The sequence below is a fragment of the Danio rerio genome, chromosome 23, assembly GCF_052040795.2.
Source record: "Danio rerio strain M-AB ecotype USA chromosome 23, GRCz13ab, whole genome shotgun sequence".
In the NCBI taxonomy this organism is placed as follows: Eukaryota; Metazoa; Chordata; class Actinopteri; order Cypriniformes; family Danionidae; genus Danio; species Danio rerio.
The window spans coordinates 4,672,453-4,700,287 of record NC_141043.1 but is presented as its reverse complement, the minus strand read 5'-3'; the positions used below and the strand labels follow the sequence as shown (position 1 = coordinate 4,700,287).

At 39.4% G+C, this 27,835-nt stretch overlaps 2 protein-coding genes and 1 long non-coding RNA gene across 6 annotated transcripts in view; 1 reads left to right on the top strand and 2 right to left on the bottom strand.

Annotated features, from left to right (window-relative positions):
* The window catches only part of raf1a (Raf-1 proto-oncogene, serine/threonine kinase a), a 778,989-nt gene that overhangs the window by 120,736 nt on the left and 630,418 nt on the right, over positions 1-27,835 (bottom strand). The gene's annotated exons all lie outside the window — the stretch shown is intronic.
* Positions 3-27,835, bottom strand: part of iqsec1a (IQ motif and Sec7 domain ArfGEF 1a) — a gene marked incomplete at its 3' end in the record, with an annotated part of 122,680 nt that continues 94,847 nt past the window's right edge. For both annotated transcript variants that reach the window (NM_001386594.1, NM_001386595.1), the window contains 6 exon segments: positions 3-8,941; positions 17,837-18,016; positions 21,489-21,650; positions 24,103-24,202; positions 24,336-24,461; positions 27,501-27,530. In NM_001386594.1, the coding sequence (NP_001373523.1) occupies positions 8,928-8,941; positions 17,837-18,016; positions 21,489-21,650; positions 24,103-24,202; positions 24,336-24,461; positions 27,501-27,530 (612 nt within the window).
* Positions 10,585-27,718, top strand: LOC147838139 (uncharacterized). The gene is made up of 3 exons (XR_015523108.1): positions 10,585-11,190; positions 12,908-13,032; positions 24,837-27,718. It is a non-coding gene; the product is annotated as an uncharacterized LOC147838139 (long non-coding RNA).

Here is a 27,835-nt window from a genome sequence, read left to right as displayed (position 1 = left end):
CGTATTGTCATATATTCCTTTTATTTTATGTTCTGAATGCCGTCACAGTTTGTTTTACATTGACTGTACACTGACGTAGATAACCATTACGTAAAATAAAATCTCAAATTACAAGCATTCTCTGCTCTACAACAACAACAACAAAAATAAAACAATGCCCTTTTCTATTTCCCATTTCTCAAAGTGTGGACAGTGAAATAGCAGCCTGTGAGGAGACGAACATACAGACGGAAAAAATGGCAACAGTCTGTTTTCAGTAGATACACACAGTAAAACAGACGGGAACACACCTCTCATTTAAAGACAGATGTCAAAATATGCAGGATACTGTACACACTATTTACACTTCCAAATTTGGTCCCCTAATATTACTCGTCAAAAATGTGTGTTTATCATCTTTACATGGGCTAATAATGGGACGTGGTAGCTTTACGCCGGATGATTTGAATCTGCTTTCAACACAAACACAACAGGTCAGAAAGATGAAATGCTGTGTAGAGATATACAAGCAAAAGGGCAGAAAAAAACACACGTATACAGAGAAACACAGGCGTTTATCAGCTTATGGTGGTCAAGAAAATGCATTTGATCCTTTAGTGCAGTGTTGGGGTATATTTTCTGTCAGAATATCTTCTAAGTTATGCAGAAACAGAAATCTTTGGAAAGTGTTTGTAAAATAAATAGCTTTTCAAATATATAAAGTCAACATGAAACGATATTCACAAATCCGTTTGACCTAATCTAGAATAGAGCTAATCTAGAAGGTAGATAAGGTTACTTTTGGTTTCACGTTGACTTTATTACACCAGAATCCATATTGCACTCCATATATTGTGATATGTTAAACGGAAAACCTAAAGCTTTGGTTTGGGGTCACGAAAACATCTGAAATCAAGATTACACATAAGATTCTTCTAGTTTTCAGCTAATAAATGAGATCAGAATGCATCTTTACAACAATCATCGTTTTCATCTGCCTCATTTCTAGACATACATTCCTCTAAACATACGGATGCTTGCATAATATTGCAGTAAAATTCACCTGAAACAATCTCCTGGTTAAGAGTTCCAAAAAACAAAAAAAAAGAAGAAGAGTATATCTTACATGATTGCACTTTGTTTCCATGGTAACACTGGTTTATTATTAATAATAAATAAACACCCAAGAACAACATCGATAACAAGTCACAGTCAAAGCCTAGCCGATCACTATGACATTCCATTCAATGTAAAAACACTTAGATGAGAATCTCTACGCCACTATATGAAGTAATAGTAAAGATGCTTTAGCCATGATCATCATGACAAACATATTGCACTTATAAAGAAACCATAACAATCCTTAGTAGATAAAAAAATAATTCTGTTATTCCCCGGCCCTCGGAAATCCTGTGCTTATCTCCAAAGGAAAATCAACATATGAAATTAAAAATGCTATTTAAAATAAAAACTCCGGCTGAAAGCATGCAAATCTCCCTAAAATCTGCACTGTGTATTATTCATGTGACTGTAGTGGAGCAGCTTAAAGTGTCACATGATACTGCATTTGTGCTTCGAAATGACCTGATCTCAGATCCCAACGGAAGGTTTCTAGTAGCTTACTTCTTTAAATATGACCTTGGGGCTGCGTCCGAAATCGCATAAATCCATACGACTATAGTACGCTAAAAACAGTATGCAAGCAGAGCAGTATGTCTGAAATGATAGTATTCGAAAAATTCCAGAGAGATTCTGAAGTGTGTGGCGGTGTCCGAAATCATATACTTCCAAACTATATAGTATGTTAAAAAAACTATGTGAACACAGTACTTGTCTGAATTCTTAGTATTCGAAAAACAGTATGCGAGAAGTACCCGGATGATCAACTACTTCTGCCGAGATTCTGAACTGCATGGCTGTGTCCAAAATTGCATACCTTCTAATATATAGTACGTTAAAAACAGTATGCGAGCTAAGTAGTATGTCCGAATTCAAAGTATTTGAAAAAGAGTATGTGAGAAGTACCCGGATAACTTACTACTTTCAACACGATTCTGAAGTGAGGAGCTGTGTCTGAAATCACATACTTCCATACTCTATAGTACGTAAAAAAAAAAAAAAAAAAACAGTATGCGAGCTGGATAGTATGTCTGAAGTCATAGGATTTGTCCGAAATCACATACTTCCATACTATATAGTATGTTAAAAACAGTATGAGAGCCAAGTACTTTGTCGAATTCAAAGTATTTGAAACACAGTATGTGCGATGAACCCAGATGACCTACTCTTTCTGGCAAGATTCTGAATTGCGTGGCTGTGTTCGAAAACACATACTTCCATACTATATTGTACGTTAAAAACTATTTCCGATGATATTCTGGTGCACAACTGTGTCTGAAATCGCATACTTCCATACTATATAGAATGTTAAAAAAACAGTATGTGAGCTGAGTATTTGTCTGAACTCTTAGTATTCGAAAACCAGTTGGCGAGAAGTAACTGGATGACCTACTACTTCCAACCAGATTCTGAAGTGAGCAGCTGTGTCTGAAATTGCATACTTCCATACTCTATAGTATGTAAAAAAAAAAACTAAAAAACAGTATGCAAGCTGAATAGTATGTCTAAATTCATAGGCTTTGTGCAAAATCGCATACTTCCAAAATATATAATACATTACAAACAGTATGAGAGCCGAGTATTTGTCCGAATTCAAAGTATTTGAAACACAGTATGCGAGAAGAACCTGGATGACATACTATTTCCAGCAAGATTTTGAAGTGCGCAGCTACAGTATGTCCTAAATCGTATACTTCCATACTATATAGTGTTAAAAACAATATGCGAACCAAGTAGTATGTCCAAATTCATAGTCCTCGAAAAACTGTATGTGTGAAGTACCCAGATGACCTACTATTTCTAATGATATTCTGAAGTACGCATGTAATGGACACTATGATATATAATAATAATGCATCGTGAGAGAATTCCTGAATTGGAGTGAAGCGACGCAACTGATGTGGGTAGGTCACATGATCATGATTATTGGTGGATGTAGTATGTCTAAATTCCATTCATACTACTCACATTCATACTATAAAGAGCATACTTTTTAACGTCAGCGTCAACGCTTCCCATTCACTTCAAATAGGTGACTTCAGGCGTTGCCGAACTGCATTGTGGATCCGTTGGCGCCGCTTCAGAGGCTTTGCTTGCTGCAGAAGTTGGGACTAGCTCAACTTTTCAATCGCCGATGGAAGCGTCAGCCAATCAGATCGCTGTATGCAAATACACCAGCTAGACAGTGGCCTATTGCTGACTGAATTTCATTGGCTGACGCTGCTATGACGATCGCTTCAGCCCCGACTTCAGACACGCCTTCAGTCAAGCGTTGACGGTAAAGCCCCGTGTGAATGGGGCTTAACGGATGTGAAGTGAATTCAAATGTAGTATCTACTCGAGTAGTATGTGATTTTGGACGCAGCCCTTGTCTCAAACTGACCGAGATATTTGTATTATTTTTTTTAAATGTCTGAATACATTTTTATAGTGTTCTATAACATCGCTTTTTTGATTACAATGGTTTGAGTTACACTACTGTACAACTATACTACACACGAAACACAGAGCTGATGGGTGCAACGGTCATTGGCACGTTCATTTATGATCAAGACAACATATAAATCTGTCATCTACAACAAATACAGCGTTAGAACATCTACTCTGTCATTCTGCCAAGCTGAGTGAATGTCAAAAACACAGGCAACCTGATAAAACCTCTTCGAGAAGGCCAAAACTAATACAAGAAAAAAAAGGAACCATGTTTTGCATAAAGGCAACCAAAGAGGTTTTCACAGACGGTTAAATGAAGCACCTATAAGAATACACACTGCAGAATAAAGCACACGACTCAAATTCTTGAATAAATAAATAAATAAATAGAAATTGAGAGAATTATTTGAACTTTTAGAATTTCTGCAGCATGAAAAGAATAGGTGTTAGTTATTTTGAAATGATCAAATTTCCCATTGTTAGATATTAAAGGTATACTTCCCCCAAAAATTAACTCACTTTCAAGTGGTTTCAACCCTTTATGAGGGCACACTCACACTATGCAATCCGAACTGTGCCCAGGCCCGTTTCCTGGATCGTTTGAGAAGTGTGAGTGCGCTGAATCAGGCTCAGGCACGGTTCACTTGGCCGGCCCTGGCCCTGGTAGGAAGAGGTGTGGCTGAGCGCGGTTCACTTGGGCTTTGGCACGGTACGCTTGTGTGTGAGCGCGAAACGCGCCAAAGTCCTAAACTGAAAGTGAGACGTGAGTTTTAAGGGATTGATTTTATATTGATTTATTAATTATTCATACTGTTTAATGAACGCAAACTGCCGTAGTTTATTAAAGACGCAAACCCCTCACTCTACGACAGCTACACCTTCAGCAAACCTCCTAAATCCTGCAGCACGAGGGCTTTATGATTGTTTATGAGCGTCAAAAGTGGCGGATCTGTTCGGCGAACTATCTGACTGCGTGTCACCGCATCCCTAAGGACTGTAGGCGAAATATTTGACTGCATGTCACTGCATATCAAACGACTGAAATGATATAACTAGAGAAATCTCCACTGTGCTGAGCGAGCGCCGTGCACTGTGCACAGCGCAGCATCGATGACGTAAGCGCGCCCAGGCACGATTGTAATGTGAGTGCGGGCTGTCGGGAGAGACGGGAGGGAGGACAAACGTGCTTTGGCCCGGTTCGAGGCAACTGTACATAGTGTGAGTACGGCCTGAGTTTCTTTATTCTGTTAAACCAGCCTGATCTCAAGAGAAAACGTAAGTGTTTTACGTTTTGCCAGTTTAGTCCTACAAAATTGTATGATTTTAAAAAGGAGGCGTGGCACCTAACCCCACCCCTAAACCCAACCGTCATTGGGGGATAAGCAAGTCTTACTAAATTGTACGAATTAGATAGTACAAATTTATACGAATTAGCCAATAAATCAGAAAGTTACGAATTGCCGTGAGATTGTGTTGGTTAAACACAAAAGAAGACATTTTGAAAAAAACTGGGTCATAACCGAAAGGACAAGATCTCGGACACAATCTGCTGAAATGAGTTTCCCTCGCAGGTTGGCAAGGTGCACCCTTATAAATGAGGTGAGGAGCCCTGCCACCCGGGAGGAGCTCGGAGTAGTATTGTTTCAAATGCCTCCTGGACGCCTACCTAGGGAGATGTTCCAGGCATGTCCAACCGGGAGGAGGCCTCGGGGAAGACCCAGGACACGCTGGAGGGACTTCCCCCGGAGGAGCTGGAGGAAGTGTCTGGGGAAAGGAGGGGTGCTGCCCTAAGGCTGCTGCCCCCACAACCCGGCCCCGGAAAAGTGGCAAAAAAATGAATGAATAAATAAATGGAAACCTGAAACCATTGCCATCTATATTATTAGTTTTTTTTGATGGATTTTGTGTCCAACAGAAGAAAGAAACTCAAAAAAGTTTGAAACCACTTGAGAGTGAATAAATAGTGAGTAAATTTATATTTTTGGGTGACTGTCCCTTTAAATTGTGTTAAAGGGGTCATGACATGAGAAAATACATTTGCCTTGATCATTTAATGTGTGAGAGGTGCATCTCACATAAGCAAAGCACGCACTTCTTAAATATTTGAAAACAATTTATTTTATTTTTTGAAAGATTTGTAATATTTTGGGACAGTCGTTTAGTTTCAAAAACACCGATTTCTTTAAAATTTAAAACGGCACCTTTGGATATTTTGTTCTGCTGGACATACTGTTGTCCTAAAAAACAAACAAAACAAAAAATGTAAATAAAAAATCCTAGGAACGGTAATACAGAGCATTTTAGTGGTTTTAAAACCTTGACTTTTCCAAACCGCGATATACCTTGAAAACGGTTGTTGTCCCATGCCTAGCATATACACTGCCTGCAGAGCATAGGCTCCGCCCACTGGCGTTCAGTTTCCTCATACCTGTGCTGCATCTGACAGCAGCTGCACTGAAAAAAATAGCAAATTTCATTATGCTTTACTTGTGAAGGATGCTTTTATATGGATAATGTTGTCCAAACACTTAACTTCAGCCATTTAATACAACGGCCATTTACCTACAAGCTTTAAAGGTCCCGTGAAAGCAAAATAATATTTGTTAAATGTTGGCCCTCAGTCTGTTATTTTTAGGCATATCTATAAGCTAATGTGCTCCAAAACAGTGACAAAATTTACATTTAGAAAATATAAAACAGATATTAACATCTAAAGCTGCAGTTGATCAACGATTTTTTTTTACAGTTTAAAAAAAGGCTGGGGGTAGAAGGGTGGGCTACTCTATGTCCCACACTCTCTTCAATTTTCATTTGAGATTACATCAAACATTAAATAAAAATGCACATTTAAATGCACAGGACCTTAAAAGAACCCACGCCTACGGTGGCCGAGAGAACTTAACATGCTGCAACATGTGCAATTACAAAAACAGCAAATTAAGAAAAGGTCTTCATCAGTTTGACAGCACAAGATTGCAGTCCTCACAGTGCATAAACATTTGAAAAAAACACACTGCATTCACTCACAATGCAAACATTTTACAAAAATGTGCTGAATTTTCTCACAACGCAACAAAAATGTTTTAAGAAGACCCTAAAACGTGACGGACCCAGCTGTTTAGGTTATGGTCATTTAGGCTAATAAATAATTAAGTAATGGGAATCGGGATATAAAAATAAAAAAACTCACCTTTCGAAGATCACCTACAACTTCACTGAGAAGCAGCGTCCGTCACGATTTTGGGTCTCCTTGATACATTTTGCACTGTGTTCCATTCTGTTTTTGTGTTGTGAGAAAATGCAGCGAGTTTTCGTAAATTGTTTGCGTTGTGTGAAATCGCAGCGCATTTTTTAAAATGTGTATGCATTGTGAAGATTTGCAGCACGTGTGCTGTCAAACGGATGAAGATCTTTTTTTATTGTGCTTGTGTTTTTTATAAAGCATGTGTTTTCTTAAATAGGGTATATGCGGAAGTATGCGGAAGGACTTTTAATTTGCCAGTAACCTTCCGTTAAGTAAGTGCTTCCGGTGAACTGTATGCCATTCCAAAATCAGCGCGTTAAGGTCTTTTTTCTCCAGTCAGCGATCTCCACTGCCAAGTGATATCCGATATAAAGTGGGTCTCAGATTGTACAAGAAGCACAGCATTAAATTACATTTTCTTCGCCATGTCTTTAAAATATGAACATTTACTTTAATAATAATTAATCATAATAATTCCTTACGTTTTCATAGCGCTTTTCTGGGCGCTCAAATCGCTTTACACACGTTTTTGGGGGAATCTCCTCATCCACCACTAGTGTGCAGCATTTACCTGGATGTCGCGACGGCAGCCATATTGCGCCGACACCACACACCACACTGAAAAAATGTATTCAAAGGTGATTCCTTGGTTTACTCAATTCTTTTACGTTAAGTGATTGTAAACAATTAATATGGGCTGAATTTAAACAAACAAATGAAGTTGAACATTATCAAATTTAATATGTTTGTTTCAATTCAATTCAAATTGTTTGCAACAGTTCTGCATGCAACACTTTTTTCACTGCAGCTGATTGGTGGAGAGAAACAGAGTAATGAAGGGGAGGGTTAGGATGCCATGATGGACAGAGGCCAGTGGGCAAATTTGGGTTAAACTCCTACTCTTTTTCGAAGGACATCCTGGGATTTTTAACGACCACAGAAAGTCGGGACTTATCGTCTCATCCGAAAGACATCGCTCACTAAGCAGTATAGAGTCCCCATCGCTATACTGGGGCGTTAGGACCCACACAGACCACAGGTTGAATGCTGGCCTCACTAACACCACTTCCAACAGCAAACTAGCTTTCCCATGTGGTCTCCCGCCCAGGTACTGACCAGTACTTAGCTTCCGTGAAGCTGCCGACAGTATATTTACCCCAGTATATTTAATGAAGCTTCTGCGCTAGCCTGCTAATCCTGACTGGCCGGTGCGTGTAAACGACTTTTCATCTCGTTTTACGCTTGAGCAACTAAATAAATTCCAAAGTCTATTTAACTGATTATATTTTAATTACATTACAACATCGATGCTGTAAAAGAAACCGTATAAACTGGATAAAAGTCACATTAACCGTTCACCGGAAGTTTAGCAGTATGGTAGGAAACACTAGCTCTGCATATACTTTATTGCAGCATGTTAAGCATTCTCAGCCACCGTACATGCCCTTAAAACAGACCTTTCCACAAACAACGAGGGTCAGAATAAGGGTTGAAAATAAATAGCAATAATATAAATTCCAAAATAAATTACAGCAATAAAAAAATGTGCCATGTAAAGGCCACTACGCAATATATCTTAATAGTCCTTGACTTTCTTTATGCAAAATATAATGGATTTACTATAACTGTGTGACATTCACCCACAGGCAGAATGCTGAAAGTACGAGAGACATCAAACACAGATGCTGTTTTTTTGCACATGCATCGCTCCTGCTCTTCCCGGGATTGGCTGGTTTTTGCTCATGGTGTGCTCGTCTAAAGTTCAGCTCACACTAGCGTGCTGATGGCGCAGTGTTAGTGTTTGGAGATGGTGTGCTGTTCACTGTGCTGTCTGAACTGGGCCAGATGGTTCCTGCGCAGTGCGTGCGAAAGCTGTTTGAAGAGAAACAGGCCGCGTTGGCTGCGTGAGGGTGCGCAGGGGCTCTGAAAGAACTGACATCGCTGTGAGGGCTGGGCGGTGTGGTGCAGGTTGAATGGATGTGGAGTGTGGGATATGAGGGTGGGATAGGGAGGGCAGCCCAAGACGAACGGATTGACCCGAGCGCTGCCAAAAAGTGGCCCGAGGAGAGAAAAAGAGTCTGGAACGCTGCTGCGTCTTTCAGGAAGCAAACGCTGCCGGAAGGAAGATTCTCTGTGCTGGAGAGGAGAACCGCTAGAGATGGAGTCCTGCGTAGAGAGAGAGAGAAGCACGGACCAAACATCAGCAACAGTTAAAGCCGTTCATTATTCAACAGAGACATTTAGATCAGTGGTTCTCAAACTGTGGTACGTGTACCACTAGTGGTACGCGGGCTTCCTTCTAGTGGTACGTGGAGGAATGAAATATGTCATGTAGATGCTAAATACATTTCAAAACTTATCAAAAATGATGTATATAATATGCCATATATGACATATAGCCTATATTTCTGAGGTAATCTGCCACGTTTTTTTTTTAACTGTGCAGAGTTATAGCTGCTTTACTGGGCCTACTACACTACTGAATTTCAATACTGCTCATTTTGGTGGTACTTGGAGAGAGAATTTTTTTCTGAGGTGGTACTTGATGAAAAAAGTTTGAGTACCACTGCTTTAGATCAATCTCAACTCCATCAGTTACAAAATGCAGCAGCCAGAGTTTGAATGAGATTGAAGAAATAGGAGCATATTAGACCAGTGTTAACAGAATTACACTGGTTACCAGTGCGCCATTTTAAAAATACTTGTATTAGTTTATAAGGACATAAACTGACACCATATTACATTTTATTGTCAACATTACTCCAAGCAAATTGGCACACTCTTCTAGAGCTGGACTTTTGTGAATCTAATGCGATCTGGCGGCACCAAATGAAGTGAAAGAATCCCCCAGCAGTCCTGTTTTTAAAAAATGTGTTAAGATGTACCTTTTTAAAATTGCATACAGTTAAAGTCAGAATTATTAGCCCCCCTAAATTATTACCCCGTTTATTTTTTCACCAATTTCTGTTTCAAGAGTTCACACTTAGCTGATTATTGATTATAAAGCTTGTCTGGCATGCTGTCCTGGGAGAAAGCCCTGAGTTCATAGGATCCTTCCCGTTTGCAAGGCGAGAGGGGAGTTTGAGCTTAGGTAGATCTTGAGAACTCCCCTGCTGTAGTAACTGATGAACAGATAGTAATCGCTCTTAAGATATAACTACTTACTAGGAGCATATAGTGCCGATTTGGATTAGTCAGTTAACTTAAGTTGCATGTTTTTGGATGGTGGGAGGAAACCGGGGAACCCAGTGGGAACCCACGTGAGCTCGGGGAGAACGTGTAAACTCTGCACAGAAATGTCGGCTGGCTTGTTAAGGACTACAACCAGTGACGTTCTTGCTGCGAGGTAACAGTGCTAACCACTAGGCCACCGTGCCACCCATCTAGGAAAGGAGGATGAGAAGGGGTGGAAGGGGGGATTCTTCAAAACGAAGATGGCTGTGATATGGAACTTAGGGTATTTATAGTGGCTTAGATTAGTGAATCATAAATTGAATAATGCGGGACCGACTGCAAGCAATGATAAGCACGTGATCCTCTCGAAATTAGTTTATAAATAAACCACTTAACGAGAGAGATTTTTTCAACACATTTCTAACAAGAATAGTTTGTTTTGTAGACTATCGAAAAAACATAGCTTGAAGGGGCTAATAATTTTGACCTTAAAATGTTTTTTATTATTTAAAACTGCTTTTATTCTAGCCAAATAAAACAAATACGAGTTTCTCAAGAAGAGAAAATATTATAGGAAATACTGTGAAAATTTCCTTGCTTTGTTAAACATCATTTGGGAAATATATATTTTTTTTAATTAAAAGGGGGGCTAATAATTCTAACGTTAACTGTACGAATATAATAATAAGTGTATTCTATGTATATTATGTATATGGTTATTGGTGTCTGGATGTTTTAATGACAAACACCGATCATCACTAACATATGCTAATATTGCTATGATTGCTCAAACAGCTCATAGAACAATTAGAAGAAATCTGAGAACACCAGAAATCACTTCGGCAGAAATTTTAAAGTGGGTCAGTTTTCTGCTGACAATAAAGGAAGATATGGTCCAGATGACACTTCAAACCATCTATTACTACTAAAAGCTGGAAGACGCCAGGGATATAATACAAAAATTTAATAGAAGAAGTGCTTTGCTATGTTTTTTTAAATCAAGTGTATCACCATAGAGAGTAATTACTCGGCTCAAGAGAAGCGAAAGGGAGTTCTTCTCTATATTAACATTTTTGAGATAGACTTTTAATATTGCTTTGCTATATATTTACTCAGCTCTATAGAACAAAAAGGGAGTTCTTCTCTGTATTAACATTTTTGGGATATAAGTATATCAAACATTGATACTTTTTATTATTGCTTTGCTATATATTCACTCACTCAGATCTAGAGAATCAAAAGTTATTTCTTTTCTGTATCAATATTTTTGAGATATATTCAAGTTTATCGACGCATTGATAGCTGAAAACATTAAAGGTGCAGTAGGGGATCTGCCAAAATGCTAACCAGTTAGCATATTATCTTTGAAACACAATCCCTCCCCTGCCAACTGAAACTGAGAATAGTCTCATCAATCTATCGCCGGAGGATTTCAGTGGCTGGACAACACTTCTGTGCATATAACCCATTTGTAACAACAACATCTACTTCAGCTTTGCGTGAAGCTAAAACAGTTTTAAAACATAACAGTACCTTTCTAAAGGCCTGTGCACACGAGACATTTTTTGCTCGCGTTTTCCATCAACGTTTAACGCCGCGTGACTAAATAAAGGACGTCAATATGATCGTGCACACCAATGCGGAAAACAGCAGATACAACAGTGTCATTTTTAAAAATAAAAAACACCTCATGCTCGTTTTTTTCTCTAACAATCAGGTTGCCATTTTTGTTCACGTGCACGGAGCTGCTGAAGTTACAGTAAACAGCACTTGGAGGTGCTCAAGCGCAAAACTGTCAATGAGCTGCTGCTTAAACCATCCTTAACAACAAGCGTGTCAACTTCGTCTTCTTCTGTGTTACAAGCGGGTGTCAGAAGCTTAAAGTTGTGTAGCGCCATCTAATGTCAAGGAGGGATTTCGTATACTCTTCTGCTCGATGAGTATCGCAAAACATCTTGAAAAACGCTGACAATAAACGCAAAAACAAAACAAAATGACATTACATCACGACTCAAACTGAAGCCACTAGACTTCAGCATGCCTTTGAATTATTTGTGGAGCAAAAGCAAACTCAGGACTACATTCAAGGCTTTTCGAAATAATTGTTATAAGTTGCAGAGGTAAGAAGCACAAGAGGACCCCTTTAAATGACCATTTACAGTCATTTCAACATCTGAAACCAGAACAGAACATCCCATATTGTAAAGAATTACCATCTTGTTTATACAAATCTATCATGCATGGCTGCAAAAACAAATTCATTTGAACCATTTCTCTTTTCTTTAACAGACAATTACAATGTTTGATTCCCAATGTTAGATATAATGAATGGATGAGGTATACAGAAATAAGCAGCAGTCTTTGAATGAGCAGCCATCTCTCTTTCAAAATGGCAGGATGAAATATCACATCTACAAAACAACAAGAAATCTAAAATAGAAAAATCTGCATTTTTCTAGATATGACCCCGTGTTCAGCAATCCAAACAGCATTGCCTGCTGGTAGGACCTGCTCGGACACTAGGCAAGAACAACTGAAAAAACAGAGCCTGTACACTTTAAAAATGAGTTGCTGTTTTTAAGTTGAATCAAACTATTAAACTTTAGAATTTATTTCCAATTGCATTACATTGAACTGGCCTTGTGGCCCAAAAAACATCGTTAGGTCTCTAAACAGAATCTGCAGAGATTTTTTGCTATTTCTGCAAAGAATTTTGTAATAAATCTGCACATTAATGCTGAATTATTTTGGGAGTATCATAACTAAAACTTAAAAAAACTTAATATATAAAATAAAATATGACCTTTTTAACTTTTATTTACAATGTGAATCCAGTTAGATCCACTTATTTGATCACATAACTAAGTTTCTTGAATATATCTACTAAAAGACAGAAAATTTTACTTTACAACCTGTATTGTAAATAAATCAAAGAAACACTCATATTATTCATATTAGTCAATATTATTACTGAAATTAATTTAAAAACTCAATAAATATAAATGTACACCCATTCACATACGTAAATAAATAGACTCAATGATGGACAAAAAAATCAGCAAATTTCTGTGCGCACAGATTCCGTGTGGGCCTACTTATAACTTATAAAAATAAAGACAAAACATAAAGACATTTTAAAGTCAGACAAAATATTTGAGATTTAGCCTGATTTTTTAATAATTTTAAATGTACTGGAAGTTAACAATAACCTGTAAAGTTAATTTGATTCAGCTCAATCATGTAAGGTAGCAACATCTTTTTAAAAGTGTATAGTTTAAGTTCATCAGCCATCAAACAGGCACATGTGAAAGCTTCTTCATCTAAAGCACAGATGTCAAACTCGGTTCTTGGAGGGCAGCAGCTTTGCACAGTTTAGCTTGAACCCTAATTAAACACATTTGATCAAACTTATTGAGTCCTTCCAGCTTGTTTGAAACCTCCAGTAATTGTATTGAAGCAGAATGAGAACTAAACTGTGCAGGGCTGCGGCCCTCCAGAAACTGAGTTTGACACCCCTGAACTAAAGAAACTTATTTGCATGGAGATCAAGAAGCCAAGTTTAAACCGTTCGAGAAACATGCATACTTAAAGTCCGTGTGAAATCAATTATTTTGCTGGCACACATTGCTATTCTTTAGATTCTTTAATCCAAACACATTGGAAATACGTGCCCAGGGCTACATCTTTCCACAAAAATAATTCAACATAATTTTGCCTGCAGTTTTTGGGTGAAATTGACGCTGTAGGTCAGCATGACATCAACAATTTTTGTTCATTTTTCCCATATTGACATATACAGGGACGGATTGTTGTAACAAAGGGTTGTTGACAGAGGTTACAATCCCAATACAGACTTATTTAAGAGTAGTCAAGCAGGCAAGTTAATACATTAACAAACGGTAGCATAAGAGAAATCCAAAAGAGTAGTCACAGGTGAAGAGGAGGAGGCAGGCAGTAAAACAACATCAACAAAAAACAAACAAGCGGTCAAAAACATGGCAAGACAACACAGGAAAATGCTTCGTAAGAGTCAGTACTGTGTGTGATGTATAAAAAGTCCAAGTAATCAGTCATGATGACCCCTTGTGTGTAATCAAGAGGTGACCTGGAACTGGTGTGTGAATGCGGTGTAGGATGGGATATGTAGTTTGTTAGAATAACTGTTCTCCAGCGATCCGCAAGAGTTATATCCAACCCAGGCCCATTCTGAAAACGTAGTCCCGTGGACGCTTCTGGATACTGCAAAATATGTAGCCGGAGGTACGTATGGCTGCATTTCGTTTTTTTAAGCGAATGCTACGGGGCGGAGTGATGCCGTTCCTTCCGGCGCTTGCCGGCCGGCCGCTCACCTCCGTGTGGAGGGCTTTCCCGCCACAACCAGTTTGTCTAGTTAGCTTGTCGTGAACGTCAGCGGACTCGAGGCGTAGAGAGAAGCTGACCGCGACGACTGGGTTCGAGTCCGGGGAAGAGCGGTTCCAGAAATCAGGTAAGAAAACAAAAACCAAATCCAAAAAATAAAGGGAACAAGTTCATAACAGGGTGTAAAAGTGGTCAAAATCAGAAAACTTAGTAAAAATCAGACGAATGCTTTTTTTTTTCTGGACGGCTTTTGCAAATCGTCGTTGGTTGGGTTTAGGGAAGGAGGAGGGTGGGTCAGCCGATTGGCCGGTTGCACAGTCAATCATTCTTTCATTCAGACAGACGGAAGGTTGTTCGACAGCAGACTCTGCCTTGTTTAAGCGAGAACAGCGCAGGCGTGAACGCTGCTTGCGAGAGACGTTCGAGATGCGAAAAAGTGGGCACAGCGGCCTTTCGCGGATTCGCGAAAACAAAAACTGCAAAACTACGTACCTCCCGGGATGTATTTCGCGGTCTCCAGAAACATCCACGTAGTACACGTTTTCAGAATGAGCCTGGGTTGGTTATATCACTGGTGATCATAACAATTATCGATGAATAAACTTTTTTTTGCGGTTCTTTGACACAACACCAAATAAATACCACAAGGACAACTACACATCTGTGATCTGCCGGTCAGTTTGCTTGGTAGCTCATCCGGTATGGTGTTGTACTTGGGACAGAAACCAGTTAAAAAAGCAAAGTGAAATAATGGTAAAATAACGGCTACAATGCACTTTTCTTTTCTCATTTGCTTCTGAAAACAAGATTGGTTGGGTTTAGGGAAGTCTGTGGGTCAGTCAATGGCAAGGTGATATATACAGGTCAAGTGCTGGATTCTCACGGATGATCAAAGTCTGGATTAAGGTTTATCACTTCTGCGTTTGGAGTGGCAGAACCACAATATACTTAACCACGTCCCACTTACATGAGTTTGCTACGAGGACATGGTGCACAAAAAGAAAGCCCTGCGTCCTATTCAATATTCCGATTCAACTGGAGATCCATATACATCCATATACTTAAATAAGTCTCAGCAACTTCCTGTTCACGCGGACTTTAAAAATAGGTGTACAATAGGTCCACCTGCACAAGTTTCAGTATGCAGCAGTTCATGCATGCACGTAAGCAGGCAGGCGGGTTAATCGTCAATACATTCATAAGAGTAAAAAAAAAGAACTGTTTAACTCATGAAGGTGCAAATAAATGTTATGCAAAATGCATGTTATCATCTAAACACCCCCCACTGCCTACTTACTTCAATACTGCTGTCTAGAGATCCTGCACTGGTGCGGCACCCATGCTTGCCTGACCGAGACATGCAGTAGTATAGATTAGAGATGTACATCACACCTGGAATAACTACTCACTATGAGGGCCAGAAAACGTATGTGAGCACATAGAAAGCCAAGACTTTCTGATCTCTCTGCACTGTATAAATGATTCATTGACTTTACTTAAAATAAGTAAGTAAACCTGTTGCTTTTAAACCAATTAGTTAAGTGAAAAAACATAATGTGCATAATTATAAAAATTACGCTAAATCAACTTAACAGTTAAAAGTTAAGGTTGATTTATACTTCCTGGTCAAGCGCACGCATATGCTACGGCGCAGCCTACACGTGGACGCATAACCATCACCATGGCTGTCGGCGACGCTAACGTGCAACTCTCAAAAAAATGCAACTACATGTCGACATGTAGCACAAGCTCTGGGATTGTATGGCTTGGTAGCACTGACGAAGGTGCAGCGAGTGTTTACAAGTGTGGAGTCCCGTGAAGGAGCTCCGGATGAAGACTGTTGTTTTGTGTTTACCTCATCGTTAAAGTTGCTGCACGTCTGTCGATTCCAGCCTCAAAATGAGTGAGTTTAAGCCATTTGTACATTAAAGTAGCGCTCAGAAAAAAAAAACACCAGCGAAGAAACTCGACACAGTGGAACATATCGTTTCGGAAGTGTTTTTGCAGAGAGACACAAACAGCACGCAGAAGTATACGCAGAAGTATACTTGCATGCGCCTTGATTCACGCATATCACTTGACGCAGAAGTATAAACCAGGCTTTAGGTTACCCTGCAGGTAACCTAAGCTATCAACATGACATCATATTGACATTGTACTCCAACATGCCCTTACACTATGGGGACAATGGATTTAGATTTTTGAAAATCGTGTTGGTGTCAGAACCAACGTCAAACTGACGTCAATGTCCAAGTTCCAACCTAAAATCAACCAAATATCAACGTCTAATTATGTTAAACCGTGACAGTGTGTAGACGTTACCACTATGACATCAATCAGACTTTGGATTTCGGTCACTAGCCAACACAACCTAAAATCAACCAATTATCAACGCTATTTGACTTCGTTATTGGACGTCAAAAAAATGTTGTCCTTAGAAACTGGCTAGACGTTGAATTTTGGTCACCTGACGTCATGACCTAAATCTATAGACCTTTTTATGGCTGCTGCATGGAGGTTGCAAAAAATGACTAATAAAAGTCTGTTATTGATCCTCTGCTGGCTGATTTGCTGTTCATTCTAATCGCGAGCTGTTTGTGTTTTATTTCGTGTGTTGTTTTTACCACGGTTTGTGTTTTTCTGTCATTTTGAAATGACACTAGCCTATATTTTCACTTTGTCACAGTTAATAAATCAGTGTGTCAGTGGCACAGTACAGGCTACGTGTGTGTGTCAAACATTTTGGTGAACTACATTTGTTTGGGCTGGTTATATATTTGAAATAAAGAGAAAATGTTGACTTTAGCGATGACGAAGCTTCATTTAAACTGCAGAAGATGCCGTCTGACAACGAGGGGAAAACGCCTCACAGCAGCTGTTTTCCATCCTATTGGATCGCATTTCTTTAAATGATCAGTCCAGGAGATGCTGCTGATGGACAACAGTATTAGTTCAAAGAGAATAAAAGCAGGTACAATAGATTAAAACTATCGTTTCAAAGCTGTCCAAATGTGACTGTTTACACGCATCAGCTGCCGACCGGAAGTTCTTCGCGTTCTCCTTGCGCATACACGCAAAGCATAATGGGTAATTTTGCGTTCCAATAAAAAGGTCTATTAGCATAGTATTATTAACGCCTTATGATGTTGTGTGCCTACCAGGTATTGCATAAAGCAAACTTATTTAATGTAACTTTAACACCCTTTAGCTTTATAGCACTGACTTACCAGTCTATTCAACAGCAGTGCACCAACATACAAAGAGAGAAATAGCACTACATCTGCTATTTTAAAGTCTACATTTGAAGAAAAAAAACAAACAATGGATTCCTATCAACCTATTCACAGCACAGCCAAACATCTACTGCACATTCCAAGTTTTTCTTTGCTCTATGAAAACAAACTGCAAACCCTGCTGCATGCAGATAACCTGCTAATCCTCAATGTCTTTTTACATAGGGAATCAAACAAACGACAGTTCGCTTTCTGCTAAATCTGGACATCAGCGGAACAGACTGACCCAACTCACCTGATTCAGAAAGGTCCCGTAATGAGCTGCTGAGTGCACTGCGCTTCAGTCCTTCCCCCATGGCGTAAGAGTCGTCCAGACTAGTGCGGCCCATGCTGCCGTTCCCCGTCTCTTTCTTCAGGCCAGACATGCTCTGAGACATACTGGGCCGGACCACTCCTTTCTGTTTCTCCAGCTCGGCTACAAGCATGCAAACACACACACAGTCAGCAAACATTTCCTAAACATGGAACCACTTGCCTATTAAAGTACAAATGAAATCAAAACCATATAAAAACCATATTCAGTCAGTTTGTAAACATCAGGAACACCACACACAGAGCAACACGAGGGGCAGCCCGAGGAGACTGTATTGTTCCACTCTGGAAAAGTACCTTTGGTCAGGGTGCCTTTTCAGTTACAGCTGCACAGGAGTGGAATTCTGTCCCCGGCAGTATCAGAGATATAACCTCATTTAATATATTCAAAAAATATTTAAAAACCTGGTTTATAGAGAATCAGACGTGTCATCATTCTGAATAAATTGAAACTAGCATGTTTCCGATTGTGCCCACCATCTTAATGATCTGTTGTTTAAATGTGTTTAAACTATTTTTATCTCTATTATAAAATGTTGGTGTTTTAGCTTAATTTGTAAATATTTTCTTTTAACATCTATATGACCATGTCTGTTTTAGTACTTTTTAAATGTTTGATAGATTGTATAATTTTTGTATTGTTTTTTCTAGGTTGTTAAGGGACAACAGATGAAAAATAGCCTTCGGGCTAATTCTGGTGCATTGGCAGAAATGCTAATTAATGTACACTGTTCCTGCCAAATAAACAAATAAATAAATAAATAAATCTAACAAAATTAACCAAATATTTTGCTAATATTAGCAGAATGATTTTGAATATGAGTTTTTAAACTTAAAAACAATGAAAAAAAAAAACTTCTTAACTTGCATTTTCAATTAAAACCACTTGTCCGATTAAAAAAAAAAAAAAAAAACTACAGTAGGTAACACATAATACATCTACTGAAAGGCATAAAAATATTAGTTTACAAATTGTACAGATTTAGTGTAAGACAAAAACGCAAAAGTATGTTCAGCAAAAGTGGTAAAATTAACTTGAAATGCACAAAACAAAACTTTAATGAATTATTTTAGCTCATTCTGAAAACGCACTGCTATATACATTTCTGGAGAGCGCCAAATACATACCAGAAGCGACGTTTTTTGACGTTTTTGTTTTCCCAAATCCACCAGAGACCGCTGTGTACCCTTTTTGAGATCTCAAATTTCTCTGGCGAGTGCCATTCATGCCTGCTGTTCTCGCGTAAATACACCAGAGGCTGCTGTTAACTGACTGACTGAGCGACTGACCCACCATCTTCCTTTCCTAAACCCAATCAATAGTGTTTTCAAAAGCACCGATTGACCCGCCCACCCTCTTCTCTAAACCCTACCGACAGTTTTAAAAAGTAATCCAGAAAAAGAAAAGCCCTTGTCTGATTTTTACCACCATTTTAGATTTTACCACATTTTCACCCTGTTTTTTACTTGTTTATTTTCGTTTTTGGCTTCTGTTTTTGTCTTACTTTCTGGAACCTTTCTTCGCCAAACTCGAACCCAATCATCGTGGTAAACTCTTCTTTGCATCTCAAGTCCGCTGACGTACATGGCGAGCTACTGAGCAAACTGGTAACAGCGAACCATACGGAGGTAAGCGGTCACACCTCTTTCTCAAGGTTTTCACACCTCTACTTTGGAAAAAGTCAGAAAAGTGGGCGTGTCCAGCTCTGTTTAGGGGGGAGTGTCGGAGGAACTAAAGAGGGAAGGTGTGGGAGTGTCTATTTGACCACGCGCTGAGTTTCAGAGGCAAAACACACAAACACACACACACACAGGGGAGAAAGTGATGGTGTTTACATGGACATCTGTAGTTGAATTATTTGCCAAATTATTAAATGGTGAACTTTAACTGCAGTTTGGCTCTTTCATTCAGGGAATTCATTCATGTCCCTCGCGACAAACGAGATATTTGATTCGAGGAACTGCTCTAAGCGTGTATTTTTCATGCAATGTTTGATACCGCACGGCGAATGAGAGAAAAAAAAACCCTCAGCATTTCCCGGAAACTTAGATGCACACGGCAGGTAGTGTCAGAAAGCCACGTGTGTTATTCCGGTCACAAAATGCGGTGAAAATCCTACATGAGGTTTGGTTGTGGTATTAACATGTTTACACTCGGTGTAATAGTTTGTTCGATACGAACAAACTGAATAAACAAAGAGCACTGGTCGCTCACTTACCAAATCTGTACAGACAGGACAATCACCAGCAACTAGAGCCGCGTCTTTATTAAGAGGAGACTACAAGCGAATCCGGATCTCAGCGTTTGCAGATGAGAACAGCTCTCAGGTAAACAATAATCCTCCTTAGACACGTAAGTTATTGTTGTCGCGCGTCGCGTACACTGTTAATCCACACCTGACTCCAGCTGCGCTCTCACAGAGAGAAAATGAAAACGAAACTTAACGGCAGCAAACTATAAAAGCAACACTTCACGCTTGTTTTGCCAACACAACGTGGCGTCTCTGTCGTCTAAACACTGTGACAGTAATGAATATTAATGAAGTTGCACAATAGAGCGCGCTGATTGGTTTGAACCAAGCTTTACTCATGCATTAATGCATCACACTGTAAGACGTAATAAGACACACTCTGGCACAGACGCCCAGTCTACACGCTGGAATACAGGCTATTATGTCATGGTCGTGACGCAGCTTCAAAAATTTGTTTCAAACCGGAAGTACGAATTTACTTGAAATAACGCAATAACAACCAAAATACACTTTTTTGTGAAATATAGGTGTCCTAATAGTGTTTTTAGCAGTGTGGGACACATATACGACTGTCAACAGCTCAAAACATGTGTTTTGGTGTTTCGTGACCCTTTAAAAATGAAATGCAGCCATACGTACTTCTTGCTACATAATTTGAGATCTGCAGAAGTATCTAGGGCTCTGCTTTTCAGAATGAGCCTATGTTGATGAAATGAGTAACAATGCAAATGTTGACAATCATATCTTAATATGACCATGTTTGTTAAATCACAACTCTCAACGTGTCAGCGTACAGTGTCAAAAATCTGTTAATTAGCTGTTTCCCTATTTTGTTTTGTCAGTTTATTAACGCTTGTGAATTGCATGGGACGTTGATCTCTGAACTTTTGATATTTGATGTTGAAAATTCAACTCTACAGTTTAACAAAGTGACTTTTATTGACATTTTAGTAGTTTAAAGTAATATAATGTGTGAGAAATAATATGTAGAGAAATAAGTCTGTAAAATTACAAAAAATGTTTACTGACAATCTGTTACAAGGTCTATGTAGCATAATCTACAACACCAACCCAGACAATTTATCAGTTTAGACTATTAAAAATGTTTAAAAGTCACCTTTTCCAACTTTTCAAGGTTAACAGCTGTGAGTAGAAAGATCAAGATCCCATAATGCAACTCAAAGGCATGAATAAACGTCATAAAATGACTAATACATGAAAACAAAATACAGAAATTTACAGTGTACTTTCTAATCGCGTTTCTAATAAAATATGGTTTACTAATGACTAATGATGGATGAGGAAGAATAAAGGTCTGTTTACACTCTATTCGGTACTTCTCCATTTCCTGGACCTCAGCGATGGATTCTCGCAGGTCGCTGATGAATCTCTTGCGGTCCTGAATGTTGGGAGCATTGAAATTGATCAGGACTTTGAAGTCTGCACCTGGAATGGCTGACGTCAGCCGGATGCCATTTGGATAGACTGAAAAAAAAGAGAAAACACCATAACAAACATTAATAAATGATATCTTTATCTGGATTCATGGGGTACATCAAGCATCATGCAATGGCTGTTCCACGTATATAAGGTTTGACCCAATCTACATAGCATAAAGTGCTATAGAAATTACACTACAAAAACTAGAAAAGGTTACTTGACATGATTTGCTTCTCTTTTATATGAAAAATGATGGTTAAAAATTCATGGTCAGACAAACTACCCTGCTGAAAAATCCAGCTTAAACCAGCCTAGGCTGGTTAGCTGGTTTTAGCTGGTCAACCAGGCTGGTTTTAGAGGGGTTTTGGCCACTTCCAGGCTGGTTTCCAGCCATTTTCAGCCTGGTCTTAGCTGGTCAGGCTGGGAGATGACCAGCTAAAACCAGCTTGACCACCCAAGCCAAGCTGGGAGTCCAGCCAAAACCAGCTATATCCAGCTTAAACCTGGATTTGGATGGTCATTTTCCAGCCTGACCAGCTAAGACCAGGCTGGAAATGGGTGGAAACCAGCCTGGAAATGGCCAAAACCCCTCTAAAACCAGGCTGGTCAACCAGCTAAAACCAGCCAACCAGCCTAGGCTGGTTTAAGCTGGATTTTTCAGCAGGGTAAACAAGACAAATGCCATAAAAGCACTGATGAGAATGTAAAGTTCTGTGTGTGATTCTCCAGTGATTAAAAACCCACATTCGTCCAAATCATTAAGACCAACGCAAACCACCAAGAGCAATGCAAATTGTGTGTGTGTGTGTGTGTGTGTGTGTGATATGTTTTGGGCACTGAATAAAGTCCAGCAATTCTTAGTATCACATTGCATAATTCCATTCTATACTGTGCACATGGACTAAGTCAAGCTGCATCCATGCCTTTTCATTGTTAATTCATCACGTCATGCAAATAATTACTCTTTGTAAATCAAATAGTGGCGACGCAGTGACGCAGTAGGTAGTGCTGTCGCCTCACAGCAAGAAGTTCGCTGGTTCGAGCCACAGCTGGGTCAGTTGGCGTTTCTGTTTGGAGTTTGCATGTTCTTCCTGCATTTGCGTGGGTTTCCTCCGGGTGCTCCGGTTTCCCCCACAGTCCATAGACATGCAGTACAGGTGAATTGAGTAAGCTAAATTGTCCATAATGTATGAGTGTGTATGGGTTTCCCAGTGATGGGTTGCGGCTGGAAAAGCATCCGCTGCGTAAAACAAATGCTGGATAAGTTGGCGGTTCATTACGTTGTGGCGACCCCTGATTAATAAAGGGACTAAGCCGAAAAGAAAATGAGTGAATGATTGAATGGAAATCAAATAATGCACATTTTATTAAGACCACAAAAGGGTTTGCACTAGTTTAAGCCAATTGTTATCTAGTCTAATATATTTATCATTATAGTTATCATTCTTGATGTGAACAAGTCTTAAGAGTGCCATGAAGAGCAGAAATAAAATGTCATTTTGATTCAGAAAACAAAATGTTAATAAATAGTAATATTAAATTACATAAACCCATCACTAACAGAATCAATGATGGAACTTTAAGGAAATAGTAGAACCACTCACCCCCCCAGAAAAAAAACACTCAGTATTTCCTTACCTTCAAGTGGTTTCTTTATCTTTTTGAAGCTGAAAACTTGTATCGTTGATCTCCATAGTAGAAAAAAACAAATACTATGGAAGTCAATGGTTACAGGTTTTCAGCTTTCTTCAAAATATCTTCTTTTGTGAATTAAACTCAGGTCTGGAACAAGTGAAGGATGAGTAAATGACAAAAAAAATTCAGTTTTGGGTGAACTGTCCCTTTAAAGATGTCTGGTTTATTATTGTAAGAATAGATTTGTTTGTTGGTTTTTCTAAAGAGTTCACACTTAGCTGATGACTGATTATGAGCAAGTTTGGCATGCTGTCCCGGGAAAGAGCCCTGAGCTCAAAAGGTGCTTGAACCCTGGGCTCCCTCCCGTTTGCAGGGCGAGAGGGGAGCTTTGAGCTCAGGTAGATCTCGACAACTCCCCCTTTGATAAGAGCTGATGACTAAAATGAATGCTATGAAGAGATATGCTGCAGGATGAGAGTTTGACTGTAGTGCTAAATTTAGATTGATAAATTTTTGGAATGTGGGAGGAAACCGGAGGACCTGGGGAAAACCCACATGAGCATGGGAAGAACATGCAAACTACACACAGAAACAACAGCCAGCCTGTTAAAGGACTAGAACCGGTGACGTTCTTGCTGTGAGGCAACAGTGCTAACCACTGGGCCACCGCGCCGCCCTATGAAGGGAAAGGTGGAGAAGTAGGGGTGGAAGAAACCCCGGCTCTTTATAATGGGTTAGGGATCGCCTGATTGGTGGATCATCCGTAGCTAATGCAGAACCAGCCGTGTTCATTCATAATCACGTGATCCTCTCAAAATCAGTTTTTAAATAAACTTCACTTAATAAATGTCACATTTCTTACATTGGTTCTCGAAGAGCATCACTTGCATCCCGTACAGAGAGAAAGATTGCCGGAAACTATACGTCACTGAGTTTTTCTTCTTTTGGAAGATCTTGGTAACCTGTCACAAACATGCAAACAATCCCAGTGGTCATTTATAGATATCTGTACATCAACACAAGTACTACACTGTATCTTCAGTACTCGTTATTATATTGAAAGTCATGTGATGTGTATCTTTTGCGATCTCTTACCACTAGAAGATCATTAAACAGGAAGATTTCCCGCTGGTGCTGCCCGAGTTTTTGCAGCCTGTTCGGATCTGGGACCTCAAACAGTCTGCAGTAGCACACGAGCCTGCGGTGAGCCTGAGACAGCACCTGTAACACACATAAACACGTTTGTTTGTCTGAGGGCTTTACTGATGTCTGTTTCCTGGACTATATACTGAACTGACATTTTTTTCTAATCTTATCATGCAATATCTCATTCAGATTGTGTTTTCATAAGTCTGCTTATTATTTTTAGGATAATCGTTGGCTACTCTCCATAGTTCAGTTCAGTTTTATTATCCGTGTGGACACACACACACGCACACACACACACGAATACAGATATTTTTATGTGCACTTTCCATTGTCGTAATGATGTTTATACTGTACAGACAGGGCCGGACTTAGGCCCAATCCCAATTCTATTTTTGTACCCTTTCCCCACTAGGCCCACACGGAATCTGCGCGCACAGAATTCCGCAGATTTTCCGCAGAATTCCGCAGATTTCTGCAGTTTTTTAGTCCATTATAAATTCTGTTTATTTACTTGAGTAAATGTGTAAATCGGAATTTATTCAGTTTTTATTCAGTAATTTATTACTTTTTATTTAATATATTAAAGTGTAAGTTAGGATACTCCCAAAATAATTCCGCAGAAATCCGCAGATTTTTACCAAAATTCTCCGCAGAAATAGCAAAAAACGTCCGCAGATTCCGTCTGACCCTGCCCATGGCCCTTGAAACAGAATGCGAAGGGGAAGGGCTTCAAAATTTATCCCTAAGAAACGGGACACCATTACAATACCCGCACACGTCAGCATATGTCATTGTGATCTCTTGCTTCATATGAGATTAGACGATCGCGACTGCTGTAGTTATTGCGGTTGCGTTATTTTTGGTATTTATCTTCAGGAAATCACTGAAGACATATATCATGTTGTCATATTGATATAATGTGGCGATAAGGTCATAACTCTACTCTGCATTTACACAGTGGCCATATTTATTTATGTAAACACAAGAAAGCAACATTAACGTCATAATAGACACTGTAAAACGCCCATTCCCAGCCACTAGAAATGTCTGACAGGGTATTCGAGTGTCATGGAGTGTTGTGGGACAGCTGCACAGGAGTTATTATTTTGGATAATTTAGCGTTTTTTTAATAAGCATGATGGTAAAACACAAATGCGGTTAGGAATATATTAAAACATTTAATTAATTGTTTTAAAAGTTCGTAATAATGACAAAAAAATACTAATTTGTGCATCTCCTGACTTTCGTGTGCAGCCATGCTGCCATCGTAGATGGTGTAGTATTCTGGCAAATGTTCATATACCCCTTGTTTTTGAGTGTGGCCCTCGAAAATCTCTGTTTCAAGGGCTACCTAGCCCTTCCCTTAGCCCTACACCTTCAAGCTAAAGAGAATTGGGACACCCTTACCCCTTTGCGTGAAAGCGCAAAACGAAGGGTAGGGGGAAGGGGACGGGCTAAGAGGTAGAATTGTCATTGGGCCTTAGTGATTTGGGGGCCCTAAGCAATTCAAAACACTCCCTCTCTCACTATAGATATTTCTGTAGAATAAATGAATTACAAACCTACATCACACATGACGTCACACGGGTCCCCGGTTGCAAAAAGAGACCAGCTGCAATAGCAAACATGTTGTGCGGTAGAATGCCAAATTCGAAAAACAGAAAACTTTTACCGTACACCACACTGCTTTAATGCCAACTGCAGATGTCTTTGGCTAAAAGGGAGCTGAATGAAGTGAAGACCTGATTAGAAATGCTGCACTCTGCAGTTCTCATGTTATATCAGGTAAGTTCACGCTAAGCTGAATACACATACACATTACTCATTTTTGATTGCAGCAATGATTTCAACAAAAACAGTTACATATGGTGAATTAAACTGCAGACACTAAATGCTCAGAATGAAATGTGAAAGTGTAAGTTATTAAGGTAAAGTTGGCCTTATATTCACACATTCATTCAGTGACAACTTGTGAGTGGGCACACATATGAGCACGAATGCATTTGCTATATAAACAGCGTGCTGCAAAACGTCAAAACAACTCTTGCGCCAAACTGAAACTAGCAAACAACAATTGTGTCGCGTCTTGCGCTGCATTGCGCCCGGTGTATGAAAGGGCCCTAAGATTTTACTTTTTTTTTTTTTTTTGAGGAAACCATGATTGTGGAAGAACACCCTTTTCATTCTCAAATGCACATCTTTTCATGCAGACAAATCTGTATGTGGCCAGAGTGGTCAAATCAAAATGTTTTACTAAAAGTGAACATTTCAGCACAGGTTCATTGGGAATATGTGCCCAGGGCTACATTTTTGAGAACTGTGAAATGTGTGCCCAGGGCTACATATGTCTGCAGTTTCTGTGTAAAACGCTATAGGGTGGTTGGACGGTGCCGACAACTTGTTTTCACTCTACCGTTACTTGTTTTCACTCAATAAAACACTACTGGTTAGTGTTCTTATTTCTGTACCTTAATTTATATGGGTCCCACTTTATATTAAGTGTCCTTAACTACTATGTACTTACATCAAAAAATAAATACAATGTACTTACTTGGTTTATAATGTATTTGAGAACACTTGTGGTGCTTTTGAGTTGGGGTAGAGGTTGGGTTATGGACAGGTTTGGTGGCATGGGTAGGTTTGAGGGTGGGTTAAGGTGTAAGGGATGGTCAACAGTGTATTTACAATTTAATTACAAAAGTTAATTACAGATGTAACTACATACATGAATTTAATCAAGCATAAGTACACAGTAAATACATGTATTTGCACAATAAGTACATTGTAACAACAATTAATTCCTATGTAAGTACATATTAGTTAAGGCCACTTAATATAAAGTGGGACCTTTATATGCATGACAAGCCGACAGACTTCTGTTACATTCATGTGTGAAAAGGACACCGAGATTCACAGAAATGTACGCAACGACAACGGTACAAAATGTACAAAACATGCCTGAGTAACGTATTTGAGATTGTCAAAAATGTACACAGCGCCCTCTACTGGAGGCATACAATTCACGGTTCTCAAAAATGTAGGAAAAAATATGAGGTGAATGTGTAGTTGGTAAGATTGGACTGTTTCATATACGTGATGAAGTGTACTTACACAGCCAAGACCATGGTGAAGGGATCCCATCTGTAAAGCAAGAGATAAATGGGTGAATAACGCAACTCTCTTCTCATAATTCCAAATGGGGTTACACTTTATTTTAGGGTGTCCTTTTTACAGTAACAAAGGGCCGGCACGGTGGCTCAGTGGTAAGCAAAATCAGAGCCTCGGCTAGGCCAGTTGGCATTTCTGTGTGGAGTTCGCGGATTCTCCTCGTGTTCACACAGGCCATCCTCGGGATGCTACAATTTCCCTCACAGTCCATAGATTTGCGGTATTGGTGAATTAGATGAACTAAATTGGCCATAGTGTATGAGTGTGTGTGAATGAGA